At 39.3% G+C, this 21140-nt stretch overlaps 1 protein-coding gene across 1 annotated transcript; it reads left to right on the forward strand.

The window, feature by feature from the left end:
- The first annotated feature begins 1057 nt into the window (after positions 1-1057).
- Positions 1058-19795, forward strand: THEMIS (thymocyte selection associated). The gene is made up of 4 exons (XM_070952668.1): positions 1058-1148; positions 9564-9722; positions 11102-11560; positions 18801-19795. The coding sequence occupies exons 1-4, from the start codon at positions 1058-1060 to the stop codon at positions 19793-19795; spliced, it is 1704 nt and encodes a 567-aa protein (XP_070808769.1).
- Positions 19796-21140: the final 1345 nt, after the last annotated feature.

Here is a 21140-nt window from a genome sequence, read left to right on the forward strand (position 1 = left end):
TTATTATTATTATTATTAATTAATTTTTTATACTGCCCTTCTCCCAAAGGACTCAGGGTGGTGTACTGCCAAGATAAAAAACCAACAATATAAAAATTAAAAACAATTTAAAATTATTAAATAGTTTGGCCAATAATCTAAAATAAAATAACATGCAGAATGGGAAAGAGAAAAGTCATGAGTAATGTACATACTGTATGAAGTCCTGGTTGAACTCAAAGTTGGTGAGATCACGACTCTTGAGCATGGTAGTAGGACATAGCTATTGAGCACAAAAGTAGGGAATCGAGATAGCCTGGTTACTATTTTCAAAACAAGGGGAATGATTTCTGAAAGCTGAAATGGTGAACAGGAGTGCCTCATCGTTCTGCAAGGAGAAGATAATTTTTAATTATCTTCTTTTTTTAAGATAATAAGGGAGCCTTCAGAACTGTTGTTTCTTTGCAGAGAGCAAAGAAAGGCTCACTTTAATTGGAGAGGAACAAGTCCCTGGCATGCTATCCGTAGTGCAATGTTTTTATTCTTGTTTGCTCTTAGATAGTTTTCAGTTATTTGGTTTCTAAGCAAGATTTTCTGCTACATTTAAGAATGAAAACAAGTAAGATTCCATTTTGCAAAAAAAGAAAAGAGAGAAAGAGAGAGAGAGAGAGAGAAAGGGAGAGAGAGAGAAAAAGAAAGAAAAGAATGTCTTTAAAAGAAGAAAACTCTCTGTTTAAAGTTAAATGTTCCAGAAGTTCATTGTCAAAGTATCAAAGATTAAGTCAATAGTTCTGTGTTGGTACAGCTGCTTATAAACTGTTTCCTGTGACCCAGATTGGTACAAAAAGTAGGCACTGCAGTAGAGTACTTTTAGCATCTTATTCCTTTTTGATTGCAACCCAGAGTGAAGTGAGAGGAAGTGGTTTCCCAGTTGAAGATTTATTAGACTTTGTCTCTAGTAGAGAAAGCGTGCTTCAGAATTTCCCAGGCTTCATTTCAAATGCAAGAAGAGATAACAGAAGCCCCCCTAAAAGGTATTTGCCTTTAAGCACGGCATCTCTCTATTACTCTGAAGACCATGGCCTCTAGCATGAAGAATTTCATCCACTCTTTGGATCCAAAATCCCTACCTCGAATTCTGCAAATCCAGTCTGGCTTTTATGATGAAGGTAAGGTTTGGACCAAATTATCTATCTGTGCATAATAATGCAGTTTCAGCATTTATCTGAAGTTGAATATTGTAAGAAGAGCATTATGTCATTACTAGCGGGAACCCTTATATCAATAGGTGATAGTGAATATATTAAAATAATCTATGCCATATTTAGGCTCCAGCTGACTAGACTATGGTTGTTCAACACAGCTGAGACACTTGACTAATGACAGTTGTCACAGTTCCCACCCTCAAGTACAGAAAATTAAGTGTAAATTTTCACTGAACCATGAAGGGTAATCTGAACACATGTTAACTCAAGTGTCATCAAAATGGATGGCATATATGAGGCTAGAAAAAAATGGAAGTGTTTGAAATAGACCAGCAGAAATGTGCTGGGTCCAGATAGTGTTTGATTCACACCGAAGTGGTAATACCAATAGTGTGAACTTTAGCTGTAACTCAGAATATTTTACACTCTGTATATTTTTTGTACCATAATTCATATTTTGTCTCTGTTCCATTTTCTATTGTATTATTTTTCAGTGTCGCTTGAAAGTATCTTAAATAGAAAGGAAAAGTAAACAATGGAATGAGAGACAGAGCGATGAGAACGGATTAAATTAAAAATGTTTGAATAAAACAAAATAAAAAAGGAAGAATGTTTGAGGAGGATGCTTTCGTGATGCTTCCAGATGACATTTATGACTCAATCCCATCAACTTTAGATCATGAGATGGGTGGCATCTAAATTTAATTATAAATCAACTTCTTCATAGCGTTCGCTATAATATCTAGAGAATGTCAGTAATCATTTATAACCTTCCAGGGTTTGTCTCTGATTTTTCCTCTTTTTTTCCCCCCCTTGGGAAAAAGTATATTCAGAAAAGTCCAATGAAATAGTTATAAAATAATTGTGCATTTGTAGTCTTGGGGTTCCTTCCTTCTACAAGGATTGCCTAATGAGCGTATATATGGACATGTAGCGCATAAGAATTAGATATAGTATAATTCAGGAACTGACATGTAGAAAAGTCATAAATAAATTATCAAAGCATTGCGTGAAATTTAGCAATAAATCTGGCTTTGGCCTAATCTACTGAAAGAAGTGTGAAAGTCTGGGAATAGATTTGTGCCATTGATAGATACTGTACGTAGAGGAGGAAAAAAATCCCTGGATCTCCATTCAATATCTGGAGATGCATTCATGAAAACAACACTGTCAATAACTTTTTAGCACCTGTTATTAATAGACATACTTCTGAGCTAAATGCAACTAGTTGATTAAAAAAACAGTAGTTCTGCTCACAATTAATTCATTTTGTCTATCCTATGCTTATTTTAACCTGGCTCTCTTTAGCCGAACTGGGTCTGACACTACCCTAATTCCCAGCTGAATCTGGGAATGATATTGCAAATGATATTGCAATGATATTGCAAAATCCCCATTCCCCCAGGAATGATGTATGTATGTATGTATGTATGTATGTATGTATGTATGTATGTATGTATTTATTTATTTATTTATTTATTTATTTATTTATTTATTTATTTATATTTAAATTTATATACCGCCCTTCTCAGGACTCAGGGCAGTGAACAGCCAAAAGTAAAAAACATAGAATACAAAGTTTAAAACAATTTTAAAATATATTAAACAATTTGGCCCAACAATTAAAATACCCCATTTAAAATAAAAATTAAAATTAAACAATTGGAGAGTTAGGCCAGCCCGGCTTGTTGAAATAAAAAAGTTTTGAGGGCCCAGTGGAAAGTACGCAAATCCGGAATCGTCCGTATCTCCAGGGGGAGCTCGTTCCAGAGGGCAGGTGCTCCCACAGAGAAAGCTCTCCCCCTGGGGGCCGCCAGTTGACATTGTTTGGCCAACGGCACCCCGAGGAGCCCCTCTCTGTGGGAGCGTACTGGCCGGTGGGAGGCTCTTGGTGGCAAAAGGCGGTCTCGTAAATGTTGCAAAATCTCCATTCCCACCCTGTTCCAGGGGAATGATATTGTAAAATCTCCATTCCCATCCCACTCTAGGGCCAGCCAGAGGTGGAATTTGCCAATTCTCCGAACTGCTCTAAATTTCTGCTACCGGTTCTCCAGAATCTGTCAGAACCTGCTGGATTTCACCCCTGCTTCAGGCCAACTCCTGTAGGGGATACCTAGTTAGGGGACTCTGGTCCTTTTCTGAGTCCTTTAAAGAAGGAATCGAGCAAGGGCTGAAACCTTAATCACAGTAATATTATTGGATGGGAAGGGTTTGGGAGTCCACAGTGTTACAGATTCTATGGCTATGTTGATGAGAGTAACTGGAGAAAGTTCTTCAGTCCCTGAGTGTCAGCTTTTCAAGGTATGCCAGATCATCACAGGAAGACTCCTTTGCAAGTACTGTAGTCCTCGACTTATTTCTTTAGTGACTGTTCAGAGTTACAAATGGCACTGAAAAGTGACTTATGACAATTTTTCACACAGAATCCCCATGGTCACATGATCAGAATTTGGATGCTTGGCAACTGGTTCATATTTATAATGGTTGCAGTGTCCCAGGGTCATATGATCACTTTTAGTGACCTTCTGACAAGGCAACGTACAATGGGGAAGTCAGATTCAACTTGTGATACTAACTTAACAACTACTGTGATTCACTTAACAACTTTAGCAAGAGAAGGTGTAAAATGGGGCAAAATCACTTAACTACTGCCTCCCTTAGCAGCAGAAAGTTTGGGTTCAATTGTGGTCATAAGTTGAGGACTAACTGTATTGTTGGAAAGCAGAATCATAGAGACTCAACAGCTTGCTACAGAGTTTTCCTCTGCCTCCTGGTGTTATTTTGATTCTCTCTCTCTCTCTCTCTCTCTCTCTCTCTCTCTCTCTCTCTCTCTCTCTCTCTCTCTCCCTCCCTCCCTCCCTCCCTCCCTCCCTCTCTCTCTCTCTCTCTCTCTCCCTCCCTCTCTCTCCCTTTTTCCAGAAGTGGGTTATCATTTATTTTCCCTCAGTGTTGTCTGCTTACTTATATCATGTATATCTACATTGCACTAGGCAATGGGCCAAAACCTCATGTGATCAGCAACACAAGAAAACTGAAAAGTAGCAGATGTGAAATAAAGCAGCTAAAGTCTTGGGAATGCTTTTGGATGAAATTAAACAAGCATATCTCTATGGTGCTGTTTGTTTCTTTGTTTGATTGATTGGTTGATTATATGCCATCAAATCAGTGTTGATTTTTAGCAACCGCATAGATAGATTTTCTCCCTGACGATCTGTCTATAACTTGGTCTTTCAGGTCTCCTAACTGTATGTTCATCACCACTGTGGCTGAGTTACATCACTACCTTGCTGCTGCTTGTCCTTTTCTTCTCTTTTCTTCCACCTTCAGAGCATTACAATTTTTTTTCCCCCAGAGAGTAAGATCTTTGCATAAACTGTCTGAAGTAGAATAATTTGAGTCTGGTCATTTGGACCTCAAGTGAGAACTCTGGGTTAATTTATTCAATGATTTGTTTGTTTGTTTGTTTTCTTAGCTATCTATGTTATCCTCAGGAGTCTTCTCCAATACCAAACTTCAAAAACATCACTATTCTTCCTATCCTGCTTCTTCAAAGTCCAACATTCCTTTCCACAGAGTGTCACAACACAGAATGTCACGGAGGGTACCATGACCTGCACTATTCTGATCTTTGTAGGTATAGACACATCAAAGCATCTGGATATCTTTTCCAAGATCTTTATGTCTGCTCTACCATGGGTTTGTTTGTGACATACTTCTTACCTGTTTGCCTGTTTACAATAGATGGTACAAGCTATCCATCATTTTAATAACTTCATTGCCACTTCTAAGGCTGTTTGTTCTACTTGGTGTCATTGGTTTGTTACTATGAGCACAACTATTATACGCACAAACTATTCTGTTTGGAATTCCACAAAAGCACACTAAAATAAAGAGAAATCATAATGCATAACTTGTTTTGTCATCCTCAATAGCAGTTCAATAGCAGATGAAGACCAGAAAGAGACCTATGAAAAGATCAATCTACAAAGAGTTGCACTCTCTCTCTCTCTCTCTCTCTCTCTCTCTCTCTCTCTCTCTCTCTCTCTCTCTCTCTCTCTCTCTCTCTCTCTCTCCTCTCTCTCTCTCTGTCTCCCTCCCTCCCTCCCTCCCTCTCTGTCCCAAAATCTTTTGGATCATTTGGCATGGTTTTTTAATTAAAAAAAAAAAAGCTCTCAGGGTAGAAAAGATACAGAATTTGATTGACTTTAAGATGAAACAAAGAGGTAGAAAATTTCTAGCACTTTGTTCTACTCTAGTGGCAGTCCCAACTCTGATTGGCTATGTCTACTGGACTGGCAAGAGCTATTCCATAATTGTTTGCAAAATGGGGTTTATGTGTAGATGGTATAGATTTTAATAGGCTGTAAGAATAACCTTGGGAGATAAGGAGGAGAGTCACAGCCTAGATAATGGTCAGACAAAAGAGATCTGAGTCCCTGGAGGAATGGCAGCATGGAAAACATTTCAGAAGGGACCCTCCATAACTCTCTGGAAAGGAAAAGCAGAGGAAGGGGAGAAGTCTTTCACACTTTCAAGATTCTGTTACTGTAATCTTATAGTCAGGGTGGTATTTATGGGTTTGGTTTCCTGTCTGAACTACTACAAGGAGCTGACACAGATTAAGAAGGCATTTATTTTGAATCATTTTTTTTTAAGAATTCAGAGATACTCTAACGTTGCAACACTCCAATCCTTAAAATGCTCAATGGATGCAATTTCCTCCTCTCACAAAGAAAAAATAAATAAATAAAAAATTAAGATGCCATTGCTTGGTGGACCTCTTTGACCAATGGCTAGACCTATGAGTTTAGTTATCTCTCAAAGGATGCTTGGAGCTTTGCCACCCCACTTCACCTGCACAAACCTACGGTAGGGGTGTCCAGGCAAATTGGAAGGAGTTTCAATGGTGTTTCAGGTTTACCTGAGTGGGAAACCACAAAATACACATCTCAGGGCTTATTTTAGGCTTGTCTAAGGAAAACAAGAGTTAATTCTAAGTGCTACAGGTTCTCTCAAACCTCATTCTGGGCTTTGTAAAGTAAATGGCTATATTCTGTTAAGCTGCTTACAACTCTCCTCCCTCTTTCATGCTACAATTGGAATATAATCTTTTCTAGCAGGACATCCTTCAGCTCTAAAAGAGATAATTGATTGAAAAGGTTATGTTCTAAGGGTTGTGACATCAAAATCCCCCCCAAATCAACCTATTAGACCAGTGGTGTCAAACTTGATTTTATTGAGGGTTGCATCAGGGTTGTGTTAGACCTTGGGGGCGGGCATGATCAGGGTGGGCATGGCCAGCTTGATGTCACTCATTCCGGGGGTCCCTGTGGTGGCCTGAGCACTCTGCCAGCAAAAACAGAGCTTGGGAGGACCACGCACAGCCCTTCTGTGCTTCGTTTTCACTGGGAGAGGCACCGTGGGCCGGTCCTTTGCTATTTCCAGGATGTCTCTGTGTGCCAGGTATAAGCACCCCGTGGGCCGGATCTGACCCAAAGGCCTTGAATTTGACACCCTGTATTAGAATCATTTAGCAACTGCCTCAGTCAGTGACCATTAGAAATTGTGATGGGGATGAAGAAGTAACTTTGCAACCACTCTCTGTGTCACATACTTGCCATTACAGTCCGTTAGTACACATTTATCCTATTCCTGACCCATTTTTTCTTCTCCCCTTGCAGAGCAGAGTTCTTGCCTAAACAAGCTGTCTCTTCCTAAGTTGCTTTTCTCCACAGTGCAACACTTCCCTAAAAAGTATTAACTGCAAGTTAACATGCTCAGTTTTGTGACCTTAATAAGTTGATTACAATCCTCTGGCAGGCTTGGAGCTATAAGGATGCTAGGCAAACAGCTGGTCTAGTGCATTCCTTTTGATATGTATTCCCCACTGTGTGCCTGCTTACTCTCTTGTCATCCCTTCCTCTCCAATGAATGTAAATATAAACATTTTTGCTAATTATCTCAGTCCCGGGTGAGCATTCTAAAGAACAAGAAAGTGGTGAAAATAGCTGTAAGATTTTTCCTTTTACCCAGCTTCCTCACAAGTCACGAGCTCCCCCCAGAGATACGGAGGATCCCGGATCTGCGCACCTTCCGTCGCACGCTTGAGACTTTTTTATTTCATCAAGCTGGCCTGGCCTATATCTTCTCCCCTTTTTAAATGTAAATTTTAATTTGTTTTTAAATTATGGGGTATTTTAAATTCAGCCAAATTATTTAATTCATTTTTAATTTATTTTAAATTTTTGTATTTATGTGTTTTATCTTGTGGCTGTTCACCGCCCTGAGTCCTTCAGGAGAAGGGCGGTATAGAAATTTTAAAAAAAATAATAATAAAAAAGTCACATTTTGGAAACCTTTCCCTCCGTTTAGGCTCACCTGGCTGTTTGGGAGTCATATCCCTCTGATGCTGTAAATCGAGGGTCTCCAAACTTGGTCACTTTAAGACTTACGGACTTCTTCAGGAATTCTGGGGAATTTTGGGAATTTTGGGAGTTGAAGTCCGTAAGTCTTAAAGTGTCCAAGTTTGGTGACCCCTGCTGTAAATAAATAATTAAAGCTGAAGTAAAATGTTAAGCATAGTTGTGGTTAAGATTTTTAACCACATGTTTTAACCACATATGACTTTTCCATTTAGTGACTGCTTTGTTTAACAACTGAATCAACTGAATTATCAACCAGTACCACTTCTGGGCACTAAATGAGGAGTAGCTGTAGTTTCCATAGCTTTTTTTTTTTAATTGTAATCAGAAAGGCTAAGGCTAAAGCCCCCATAACTGACTTGCAAAGATCTAGACTACCACTATGAAGTAACCAAGAGTTTGGTTTTTGTACTACTTTGCTGCCGTTGCAGATTTTTGCCTCCCAAGAAGCTTGTTCTGATTTTCCCATTGCTTCTCATAGCCAAAACACCTGATACCATTTCAGGGATTGATTCATTCAAATGCTGAATATCCTAGATCAGTTCAGGTTTTGTTCCATCAAACCATGAGCAATTTACAATAAATCTTTTAGAAGACAACATTTGTTTCCAATTAGAAATAAACAAGAAAACATTTTTCATTTTTCTCTCCCCTGCTAAGCATTTTATAATCAATACTGAAGAAATGAATAAATACGGTGATTCATTTAAGCATAAATATAATTTTAAAGAACAATGTCCTTTAAAAATGTATCTAATTTACTGAAACTCTCCTCTAAGAAATCAAATATATGTTAATATTGAATAAGCTAAGGATTTTATATGCCAATTAATTTCAAGGAAATGAATTTGTATTCCCCACCTTATAAAGGCATTCCTTTTAAAAATATATAAAGTAACAATTTTATTGACAATTGAATTTTTGGCTGACTTACGGTTGTTAAACAGGGACATGTTTTCCCTGAGAAATGTGGATATGTCAAGAAATATGTATTCAGATTTAAATCCCAAGATCTCTAAAATGTATAAAGAAACAAAGAAATTGAGACAGAAAAGTTCTGTGTTATTTAAGATTGGGAGGTGGGGAAGGAGAAGCAATCTTGAAATCAACTGAAACTCCCATTTGTAAGCAGCATCAGAACTGTTTCAATAACAACCACTCATTATTTGGTTGTTTCTAAAATTATCCTCTTATTTGGGTTCTTCTTTTAAAGTGGCCTATAGTTTTTGGTGCTTTCAAATCAGTGTTGACTCCTGACAACTGCCTGCACGAGTGCCTGCAGTTTTCTTGGTAGCATTTTCAGATGTGGATTGCCATTGCCTCCTTTCAGGGGCTGAAAGAGAGTGACTGGCCCAAGATCACTCAGCTGGGTTCATGCCTAAGGGAAGACTAGAACTCACATCTCCCAGTTTCTAGCCAGGTGCCTTAACTACTGTGCCATGTTGCCATCATGTGACGTGACGTATCGTGGCATTTTTCCCCTTTGGGGAGCTGGGGTTGGCACGGCCCGAGTGTGACACATCCGACCCATGGGCCGCCAGTTTGACACACCTATGTTAGAGTGACTGCTAAAGGTTTTTTCAATTAGCCATAAACAATTTGAAAACATTAGATGCTAGCAGCACTGTTGATTCACAAAATTACATATAAAGTTCTGGCAACAATATAAACAAATAGTTTCTGCACAAATTGTGGAAGAGAAGATTTGCTTCTTTCAGAAGCTGCCATGCTTAGAAGCAGATGAAGGTGTAAGTTAGCAAGTCTTAAAATAATTATCTTGGTTCTCACTTGATATTTACACTCAGACTCATAGATAGTATCTAACCTGTGCATTAACAATGAAAATATATTGCTTCTCAAAGATGAAACAGTAGAATGTATAGAACTCTATTTTAATGCTGCTAATAAAATCAGTAAAATCAATAAAAACTTCTTTTATCTTCACATTATCTCTTAGGTTCGATGTATGAAAAGCTTGGCCATGAATGTTGCTTGTCCACAGGTGATGTGATTAAAGTTATTGCATTAGAAATAAAAAAAATCTTTGCAAACAATCTAGGAAGTGAAGATGTAAGCATACAGTCCACTACAGCAGAACTACCTCTAAATTTTCCAGGTACAGTGCAATATTTTTCTCCTTTGATGAGAAAGCTAGTAAGCAGAGACAAAGAGCATAAAACAGTTTTGAAGTAGTTTTTTTCCTGGTGTCCTATCTTCTTCTCCTAAATTAACCTCTGTGATACATAGCAGTCAGCCTTATATAAAAGATGAACAGTTGTGGATCAAAAAAGAAAAAAGAAAGAAATCCTAAATCCCAGGTCAATACCAACAATTTATGTCATTACATTTTACAGATAGATACTGTAGAAAGAGCAATGCATTTTCCACAGCATACAATTCCCTCCATAAATGCTAGGATATCAAAAGTTATACTTCAATCACAGAACCAAATTAATTTTCACTTCCTGGTTCTCTAAATTTCTCGCTAAACTTTTTCATTTCATTTCATTTCATTTTATTTGATTTATATACCGCCCTACTCCCGAAGGACTCAGGGCGGTGAACAGGCACAAGATAAAACACATAGAATACAAAAATTTAAGAGCAGAAGTAAAATCGATTAAATCAATTTAGGCCAAGACAAATTTAAAACCCCAGGTTAAGAACAAATTAAAATTTACATTAAAATGTACATTAAAAAGAGAATGGGAGAGGTTAGGCCAGACCAGCCTGGTGAAATAAAAAGGTCTTGAGAGCGTGGCAGAAGGTGCGTAGATCCGGGATCCTCCGTATTTCCGGGGGGATCTCGTTCCAGATAGTAGGTGCCCCCACAGAGAAGGCTCTCCCCCTGGGGGCCGCCAGCCAACATTGTTTGGCCAATGGCACCCGAAGGAGTTCCTCTCTGTGAGAGCGTACCGGCCAGTGGGAGGCCGTTTGCGGCATGGAACTGTAAATATAAGACCGTCTTCTGCCACCGGTAGCCTCCCATCGACCAATACGCTCCCACAGAGAGGGCCTCCTCAGGGTGCCGTCAGCCAGACAATGCCGGCTGGTGGCCCCCAGGAGGAGAGCATTCTCTGTGGGGGAACCTACCCTCTGGAACGAGTTGCCCCCAGAGATACGGCGGATCCCTGGCCTTCGTGCTTTCCGAACTGCCCTAAAGACGTTTTTGTTTCATTAAGCCGGGCTGGCCTGACCTACTCTTTTTAAAAAGAATTGTTTTAAAAAATTAGGGGTTTTAATATAGGGTTTTTAACTATGGGCCAAATTGATTTAATTGGATTTTAATATTGTTTTAAATTTTGTATCTGTATATTTTATTTGCTGGCTGTTCACCGCCCCGAGTCCCTCGGGAGAGGGGGCGGTATATAAATATAATAAACTAAACTAACTAAACTAAACTAAACTGTAAATATAAAATGAATGCTCAGTAATATTTGATGTTTGCATAATGTTTAACATTTATTTCCCCCAATTTGAAAATTGCCTTTGAAGGACTTTGTAAGGTAGTGGCTGATAAAACCCCATACGACAACATTAAAGAAATCGTGAACAAAGTTTGGATTGGGCCAACACAGCAGGAACAACCATGCTTCTGTTGCTCTAAGGATATCCAGGTAGAAAACCTGACCATCAAACAGGGGGAGAAAATTGTATTTATGTCTGTAGAAGATCACAATGCGACCCTGACCGTGAATTGTGAAATCAAGAGGAATGGCCAGGTACACACCTTTCTTTTGCCACATTGTCAAGAAGGAGATTTCTATGAATGGCAAGATGACCAAATATACACCCTGGAAGAGATTGCCAAATGGAAAATCCCAAAGAGCCGCTCACGGAAAGTCCTGTTCCTTAATACTGGCGATGCTGGATACTCTCCTGAACTTCTGCCTAAGAATTTTGGGAGCTGTGGAATTCTAGAAGCTATATATGAAGTTCATGCTGTGATGAAATGTAAGTTAATAAATCAGAAACACAAAAGTGTTTCAAAAAGAAAAGAAAAGAAACTCAATAATTTGAACAGGTTAATAAAGCTCAAGAGTAAATGATTTAGATCTAGTCTAATTCAATCTCATGTCATGTTTTATCCTAAGATTTGAAATAACTTTTTTTTTTTTGGCTATTGATATTATGGGCCACAATGTGCATGATTGTGCATAGCATGTACTTTTTATCCCCACATTTAGGGCAGACTGAAAATGAGATGGGTACAGTTTAAAAGTTCCTATTGTTCTGGAGATGTAATTTTCTGCTTGAATGAACAGAGATGCATCCACTTTGGTAAATCTTTTTTACCGCTTTAGGAAGGGATAACAGCAAGGCTCTTCCTCTCTCTTTTTCTCTTCCTCTCTGTTCTGCTTTCTTTGGATTGGAAGATTCTTAGTTTTCCCCTTCAGCCTCCTTTCTTCAGAAGGAATGTGTTTTCTCTCCCCCCTAACTTGACCTCACTTTTCTCCCACCATGAGGACAAAAATCTAAGAGATTAGGATTTCCATAATAACATGTGATGAATTGATCATTATGTGCCACCAACCTGTTTCTAACTCCAAGTAGAATAGAGCAGAGTAGAGTAGAGTAGAGTAGAGTAGAGTAGAGTAGAGTAGAGTAGAGTAGAGTAGAATAGAATAGAATAGAAAGAATAGAATAGAATAGAATAGAATAGAATAGAATAGAATAACAGAGTTCAAGGGACCTTGGAGGTCTTCTAGTCCAACCGTCTGCTTAGGCAGGAAACCCTACACCACTTCAGACAAATGGTTATCCAATATCTTCTTTAAAACTTCCAGAGTTGGAGCATTCGCAACTTCTGGAGGCAAGTTGTTCCACTGACTAATTGTTCTAACTGTCAAGAAATTTCTTCTTAGTTCTAAGTTGCTTCTCTCCTTGATTAGCTTCCACCCATTGCTTCTTATCCTGCCTTCAGGTGCTTGGGGAATAGCTTGACTCCCTCTTCTTTGTGGCAGCCCCTAAGTGATCCCATAGACTTGATCTGCCTATCTATAGCACTAGCAATAGCACTTACACTTAAATAACGCTTTACAGTGCTTTACAGCCCTCTCTAAGCTGTTTACACAGTCAGCCTATTGCCCCTAACAATCTGGGTTCTTATTTTACTGACCTTGGAAGGATGAAAGGCTGAGCCAACCCTGAACCTGGTCAGATGCAAACTGCCAAATGGCAATCAGCCGGCAGGCAGCAGAAGTAACCTGCAGTACTGCACTCTAACCACTGCGCCACCGAGGCTCATGAGCCACCACGGCTCCTCCCATACCTGTTCTCCCAACAGTGCACTCATTGCCACTGAACTCTCCTTCCAGCTTTCCCAGCATTGGAGCCTGTTCCAGGTCTTGCATATCTACTGTTGGAGTCTTCCTTCTACAAAGATTGCCTAATGAACATATGGACACATAGCAAATAAGGATCAGATGCAGTATAATTCAGGAACTGACCTGTAGAAGAGTCATAAATAAGCGATCAAAGTGTTGCATTATATTTAGTAATAAAGCTGGCTTTGGCCTGGTCAACTGAGAGAAGTGTGCATCTGGAAATAGACTTGCATCATTGCTAGACATGTACAGGCAAAAAAAAACTTCTTGGTCTCCACTCAATACCTGCAGATGCAGTCATGAAAAAGTAATGCTAATGTGGCTGGTTGATTCCAAAGAAGTCCAATCAACTCAGCCTGTCTATCCTATGCATATTTTAACCTGGCTCTCTCTAACTGAGCTGGGACTCTGATTCCTTGATTCTTGACTGAATAGGCATAATAAGAGCTCCAAGTGAACACCTGTACAGGATGCCTAGGTAGGAGGCTCTGATCCTTTTCTGAACCTTTTAAATAAGGAATGGAGGAAGGAATGGAACCTTAACAGTAGAATAATAGTCATATGATTGAATGGGGACGATGTCGTACTGACACAGCTTTTGGTATTCTATATTTATGATGATGACAGTAACTGGAGACAGTTCTTCAGTTCCAGAGCATCAGCCTTTCAAGGTATGCCAGGATATCACAGGAATTCTACCCTGTTTCCCCCAAAATAAGACATCCCCTGATAATAAGCCCAATTGGGCTTTTGAGCACATGGCAATAAGGCCAAGCGCTTATTTCAGGGTTCAAAAAAATCTAAGACAGGGTCTTATTTTCAGGGAAACATGGTATTTTATTGATGGAAGGCAGAATAACAAAGTCTGGAAAGCCTGTCAGTTTCCCCTGGGTTTATTTTGAGCTCTCCCTTTCACTCTCTTTCTGGAATGGGACAACTCACCTCAGCCAACTCACCATGGCCAACTCATCATGTCTAACTCACAACTGGACAATTTACCATGGGACAATTGCTGCAGGACAATTTAGCAATTCAATTCAAATATTTAAAATAAATAAAGATTTATTTTAATTTTTGTGATTCACACTTCATTATGTCCCTCCTTTTTCATCCTTTCATTAATGATTCTATTCTACCATTTCTTTGATATGAATGTAATTCTTATCCCTCAGCAAGTTGTCCCACAGCATGTTGGCTGTGGCGAATTGACCACAGCAAATTGTCATAGGCCCCTCTGCCTCTCCCTCCCTTTCCCAGACTTGAATTGCCTTTTACTTTGTCTCAGTGATGTCTGAATGGTTACATCTTGGTCAGTGGTGAAATGTAAAATTTGTTACTACCGGTTCTGTGGGCTTGGTGGGGGAGGGGGGTAATGTGACTGGGTGGGCATGGCCAACTTTTTTTTTTTTACTTTTAAAAGCATTTTTTCTACAACCTTAAGAGGTTGCAGAAAAAAATGCTTTTAAAAGCCTCTGACAATCAGGCAACTCAGCTGGAATCGTCAGAGGCTTTTAAAGGCATTTTTTTTTCTACAACCTCTTCATCCGAAGAGGTTGTTAAAAAATGCTTTTAAAAGCCTCTGACGATCCCAGCTGAGCTGCGTGATCATCAGAGGCCTTTTTTTAAACTTTTAAAAGCATTTTTTCAGCCGAAGAGTTTGTAGAAAAAATGCTTTTAAAAGTTGAAAAAAAAGGCTCTGATGATTGCGCGGCTCAGCTGGGCATGTAGGGGGGCAGGAATTTTTGCTACCTGTTCTCTGAACCACCCGCCACCATCACTACTGGATCAGGTGATCCAGTCCGAACCAGGAGCATTTCACCCCTGATCTTGGTTATATCCACATTCTGCTAAAACAGAGAACTAAAATATCAGCAATGTAATAAAGCTGAAAAGCAGCAGGTATAAAATGAAGCGGCTGTGGTTTGGGGAATGCTTTTTGATAACATTAAATAATCATACCTATGGTACTATTTGATGGATTGGTTGATTATGTGCCATCAAGTCAGTGCCAACTCTTAGCAACCACATTGATAGGGTTTTTCAAATGATAAACTGTCTCTAACTTGATTTTTCTTCTAATGATGTACTGTATCTTACTGCTGGTCATCCTCTTCTCTTTTCTTCTACCTTTTCCAGCATTAGAGCCTTTTTCAAATATGTTAGGTCTTGGCATAATCCTGCATACATGCCAAATGTGAGCATTGTCAATTGTGCCTTAAATGAGGACTCAGGGTTAATTTGTTCAATGATCCATCAATTTATAGTACCATGTAGTTTATTTAAATGGTACTTGTCCCTTTGGATCCTAAGCATCTTTCACTAGATATATGCATTGGGCTATGTTCTACTTACACACATATGCTTTACTAAATACAAAGACCCAGTGAATGAACTGGGAAATTCCAACTGGAATTATCTCAACTTTTTGTCTGAAATCCTCCCAACACAGCTAATGCAGACAAGAAAGAACATTTTTACTAGAGGTTAGCAAAGACCTTCCTAATATTAAGAGCAGTTCAACAATTAAACAAATCACCCAATGTTATTCCTTGGATATGTTGAAGAAAGCTTTAATTTTGATTTTGGTGTTCAGTAAGGGATTGGACTTGAGGACCTAAATGGCTATTTTCAAATGAAAATAGGGCTTGACTACAAGGGCTAATCGACTAAAAAAAACAAAACACTTTATTCTGTCATCTAAAACTATTATGCCAAAGCTAAGTATAAAGTTTGATAAATACTTCTATTGCACACCAATGAGGTAGTAATCTGATTTTCTGACAACTGTAGTTCAGGCTACAGATGATGGTGGAGGAAGGGGGAGAGAGGCAGTTATGGATTTCAAAATTTTTTACTAACGGTTCTGTGGGTATGGCTTGGTGGGCATGGCTTGGTGGGCATGGCTTGGTAGGCATGGTTTGGTGGGCATGGCAGGGGAAGAATACTGTAAAATCTCCATTCCCTCCACAATCCATGGGAAGGTTACTGCAAAATCTCAATTCCCCCCCCCCCCCGATCAGCTGAGACTTAGGAGGCAGAGAATAGATGGGGCAGTCAGCATTTTTACTACTGGTTCTCTGAACTACTCAAAATTTCTGCCACCGGTTCTCCAGAACTGGTCAGAACCTACTGAAACCCACCTCTGGAGAGGTGTCATAGTAGTGTAGCAATGGTGGTGATGGTGACATAAATGAATGCTCCCAATTAAAAACAAAACAAAACAACAAAATCAAAAAGCTTCAATGAGAGGGACACTAGTCTAGCCTTCTTTCTGACAAGCTGAGAACAATAGAGTATGCTTCTGTGATAAATAACAAATTAGGGTAGGATAGGGTAGAGTAGGTTAGGGCAGGGGTGTCAAACTTGTTCATTGAGGGCCGCATCAGGGTTGTGTTTGACCGCAGAGGGCCGGGATGGGCATAGCCAGGGTGGCCATGGCCAGTTCAATCTCACTCGTGTCAGGCATGCCTGTGGTGCTCGGCCTGAGTGCTCTGCCAGTGAAAACTTTGTTCAAACTTTGAGCTTTGTTTTCAGCTGTGATGGCCTCCTGTAACTCTCTGCCAGTGAAAATGGAGCTTGGGAGGGTTGCGCACAGCCCTCCCAAGCTTCGTTTTCACTGGCAGAGGCACCGTGGGCTGGTCCTTCGCTGTTTCCAAATTGACTCCGCGTGCCAGATTTAAGCACCCCACAGGCCGGATCCAGCCCACGGCCCTTGAGTTTTACACCTCTGTGTTAGGGTATGTAACTCAGGGTTCAAGTCTATTAATTGTTTAATAGACTTTCAAGTTTTATATCTTCAGAGACCTCTCCAATTTTCCCTGGTGCTTGTCCCTTTACAGATTTTGGGTTCCTCTTTGCAATGGTTGTATCTTTAGCAGTGAGTTTTGGAGGAGAGAGGGCTGTTGAAGTAATTGCTCTAAAAATATTATATCACCAGAGGTAGCTGTAGATTTTACATGGAAGGCCAGAAGCAAGAGAATCATCACGGCCACCATCATTATCCTTGATTATGCAGTGGCTGTGAACATGAAGCCAGAAATACATGAAAGGTGCTTTCATCCTCACAAAATAGCAAGTTTTATAAGCAAAGGTCAATTTCAATTACGTGCCTACATCTAACTATTTTCTGTTAGGCGACGCATACAGAATATGTGAGATAAGATAGATGACTTGGAATTATCTATAGGGGGTTTTTTTGGTACTGTTTATTATTGCATTATTCCCCCGCGATAGTGCATCTTCGTGTAGCTTGTTTTCAGAAGATCTGTCGTCGTCCCCGTCCCCCCTGGTTAAAGCTAAGAAATGCTGACATTCTTAACAGACAACAAACTTAATTCCAACCAGGAATCATTCTATCATCTGATCCACACTTTTTGCCTGACCCATTGCCAGTAAGGGGCCACTCATGGTTTCCTGAATACACAAACAGATGATGTCATTTTTCTCCCAAACCCAGTCCAATGTAAATGCATCCCATGGTTGGGTTTTCCAGCTTCCATTGAAAAATGCTGTTTTCTGACCCAAGACATCTTAAGCCCTTCAAAATAGATGACCTACAGCTCTTTGTCCTGCAGCCCTCCCAAGTTCCATTTTTGCTGGCAGAGGCACCGCGGGCTGGCCCTTCACTGTTTCCAGGGCAGCCCTGTGGGCCAGATCTAAGCAACCCGCAGGACGGAGTTTGACACCCCTGCTGTAAGAGATAACAGTCTCACAGCTAGTACTTATTCTATTATAAATAAAATTGTCACTGTTAAAGGGGACTAATCAATGTTTATATGATGTGTGCACAATATGCAGATCTTTAGTATAAATCTGCACACCTTCCGCCGCGCACTTAAGACTTTTCTATTTTATCAAGCTGGCCTGGCCTAAATCTTCCCCCTTTTTAAATGTGGAAATTTTAAATTTTAAATTCGTCTTATTTATAGGGTCATAGGTAAGGCGTTTTAAATTGGGGAGCCATTTTGGATTTAATTCTGTTTTAAATGTATTTTAATGTTTATATTGTATGTTTTTTAATTTTGGCTGTTCACCGCCCTGAGTCCTTCGGGAGTGGGGGCGGTATAAAAATCTAATAAATAAATAAATAAATAAATAAATAAATAAATAAATAAATAAATAAATAAATGCAAGGGCATATTCATTGTACAGTAAACATTAAGAAAAGATGCTGGACTAGGATCAGGGAGGCCTGGGTCCAAATCCTGCTTAAAGCACAAAGCCAGTTGGGTGATTTGGGCCAGTCACTATCTTCTCCGAGCTACATCTCAAGAAGAACCATTCTGTGTTACAAAGACGTCCTGCTCCCTTTTGGATGCTGAGTAGAATAAACTGTACAACTTAACTACAGTCTAAACTCTGTATTAACTATGTTTTTCTAGTCCCATTTTAGGCATATAGCCAGCTGGGTATCTTTGGGCCAGTCATTCAATCCTAGAAGAAGAAGGCAAGGACAAATCACTTTGACAATCTTTGCAAGAAAATTGCAGAAATTATTTCAGACGATCACCAGGAGTCAATATGTGTACACTTACACACCAACTCATTAGTCTAACCCACCTAAAAACATAGCTGTGCATCCAAAAGCACCTAAAATATATTGCAATTGCTAGTATTACTACTTGTATTACTACCATAATTTAAATATTGGATAAAACACAATTAATTTCAACATTTAGATATGTTTGGGAATAACATTTAATCTCATGGTGATTAAAAGAATCCCATTATTTCAAGCAACTCCCAGTATAATGATCAATGATATGCATAGAAAAATGTTTAATTTTTATATAACGGGCTTTTGGGTAATTAGCACCATTATATCATTGAAAACTGACCAGAATTTTGTTTCTATCTTTCTTTTCCAGTTCAAAAAGAGATTGTTCATTTCCATTCTGATTTAGATGTTGAAGTTGAAGATGTCACTGACCGTTACAATATTAATACTTTTCTCCAGCCATTATCAGTGAAAGATATATTAGAAAAGGCAGGGACTGGATCCCCTTTTGTTGTTGCCATAATTGAAGACTCCATTAGAAACAAGCATTCTTATAATTTCCTGTGTCCTGGCAGAGAAATAGTAATTTACAAAAAGTATCAGGCTGGAAGAATCTTAGCATCTGAAATCAAGAATACTTCCTCTAAAAGATACTTTTTAATTCCTGAGAGCTACAAAGGGAAATTCAAAAGAAAACCTCGCGAATTCCCAACTGCCTATGACCTGGAAATAGCAAGGAACATGAAGGAAAAGCTTCATGTTATAGCTACCAAAGCTTTTGACTGTCCGCATGAAGAGATGTGCTCGGTTTCTGTTGGAGATGAGTTTTTGATTCCCAGATACCAGAAAGTTGTTGAATATGGAAGGAAGTGTGTGAAGACTGCATTACCTTGTGAACAAATTATCTTGCCAGATAAAGTCAATAAGGCCATCCTTCTTCCAATGTTCATGGAAGGAGGCTTCAACGAAGTGGTGCATGATAGGAATCAATATGATATTTCGGAGCTTTGCAACAATTTCCACCTTCCATTAAATGTCACAGTTGGCATAAGGGATCTTTCCACCCAGGAGGATATTTTGGCTGGCATTCCCTATCTGCAGCTTGAAGAGGAAATCAACGATTCTTACTTGTTAATCAGCAATTTCAATAATCCCAAAGAAATTTGGGAAGTTTCTGTACACTGTTTAAATATGTCCTTTCAATTGCTGAGAGAATATCCAGATGATACTGTGCGTTTCCCAATAAAGTCAATTGTAGAAGAGATTACCGAAGACCAGTACTATATGATGAGAAAATATAAAAATCAAGCCACAATCCCTCCACCCAGACCTCCTAAAATACACATTGTAGAAGAATCCAAATAATCTTTTCCCGTTATTCCGGTTCGCCATCTTTTTGATACACCAGAAGATGACAAGATAGAGGACACATAGAAAGATGCTAGTTATAAAACAAAAACCCAGCTTCTCATTTTATTACACGTCTAGTTATTATTATTGCTCCAAAAACCATTTAGTTCCACATTTGTGTGTTCCAGACTGTTGGTGGTTGTCATCACACCCTGATTCCTTTATAATTCTTTGTATTTATTTATTGCATTTATACCTGCTGCAATTACAAGACTCTTGTCATTAATTCACCTTGGTTTCCCCACTGGGTTGATATGTGTGTTATTTTTATTTATCGTATGGCAATGTTACATTAGCCAGGAGACAACAATGCTAATAAGAACAATAGTTTGACTGCCTAAGATTGCTAAACCTGTTGGTTCGTGCTCGCACACTTTCCAAGTGTGTCAGAGGGGGCAATCTAGCTCTGTACCAGAAAGAAAAACAAGAAACTTTCCTGCAATATCATCTGGCTCCTCTCCCTCCAGAAAACTCCCTCACAAACAGGCATTGCAACTGGGAAGGTCCAGCATCAGCAGGATTCTAATCATCCACATGAAGCACCAGCTTGTCTCCCTACCAAAGTTTTTTATATAATATGCTCTCGAACTGCTAGGTGGGCAGAATCTGAGGCAAGTGATGGGAGTCCACCTTGCCATGCAATAGTAGGACTCGAACCGCTGGACCAGGGATGTCAAACACAAGGCCTGCGGGCTGGATCTGGTTCACAGGGTGCTTAAATGTATCTGCTCCCTGGGACCGGCTTGGAAATAGCAAAGGAGCATCCTGCGGTGCCTCTGGCAGTCAAAATGGGGCCTAGGGAGGCCGCGTGTGCCCCCCGTGCCCCATTTTTGACCTGGATGGCCTCCTTTAGCACTCTACTGGCCAAAATCATTAAGCCACTGAAGCACTGCACCTCTATATATGTTGTGATTATGGGAGGATCATTACAACAAACCATTCAACCGGCATAAAATATAGATTTATATTTTGAGATGTTTTCCTTTATTTATATTTTTTCTCTTTCCATGACTAATTACTGAAGCTCAATTTATTTTTCAGAAAAATAAGGGAGAAGGTGAAGATGTCATTCTTTATTGTTTACATGTTAGTTTGCCTGATCACACAGAATTTTTGGCATGCAAAATCGTATTTCTCTTTATACTGCGCAGACAGCACATTCAGAAATAGCAGAGTCCAAGGATAGTTGTATCATATAATTTGTAATATGTAGTAAGGTTTCAATGGAAGAATATATCTAATATACTTAATTTCTCTTTGTCATAAATGATCCGTAGAATTAGCCAAGGTAATTACCAGA

Source organism: Pituophis catenifer, unplaced genomic scaffold (assembly GCF_029215685.1).
Source record: "Pituophis catenifer annectens isolate HBS135680 unplaced genomic scaffold, rPitCat1.0.hap2 SCAF_1, whole genome shotgun sequence".
NCBI classification, from domain to species: Eukaryota; Metazoa; Chordata; class Lepidosauria; order Squamata; family Colubridae; genus Pituophis; species Pituophis catenifer.

What these genes read in the sequence shown, in the direction of transcription:
- THEMIS (XM_070952668.1), top strand. Translation starts at nt 1,058, where the DNA reads ATGGCCTCTAGCATGAAGAATTTCATCCACTCTTTGGATCCAAAATCC. An exon ending in ACTACCTCTAAATTTTCCAG is followed by an intron (nt 9,723 to 11,101) that starts GTACAGTGCAAT and finishes TTGCCTTTGAAG; the next exon opens with GACTTTGTAAGGTAGTGGCT. An exon ending in AGTTCATGCTGTGATGAAAT is followed by an intron (nt 11,561 to 18,800) that starts GTAAGTTAATAA and finishes TTTCTTTTCCAG; the next exon opens with TTCAAAAAGAGATTGTTCAT.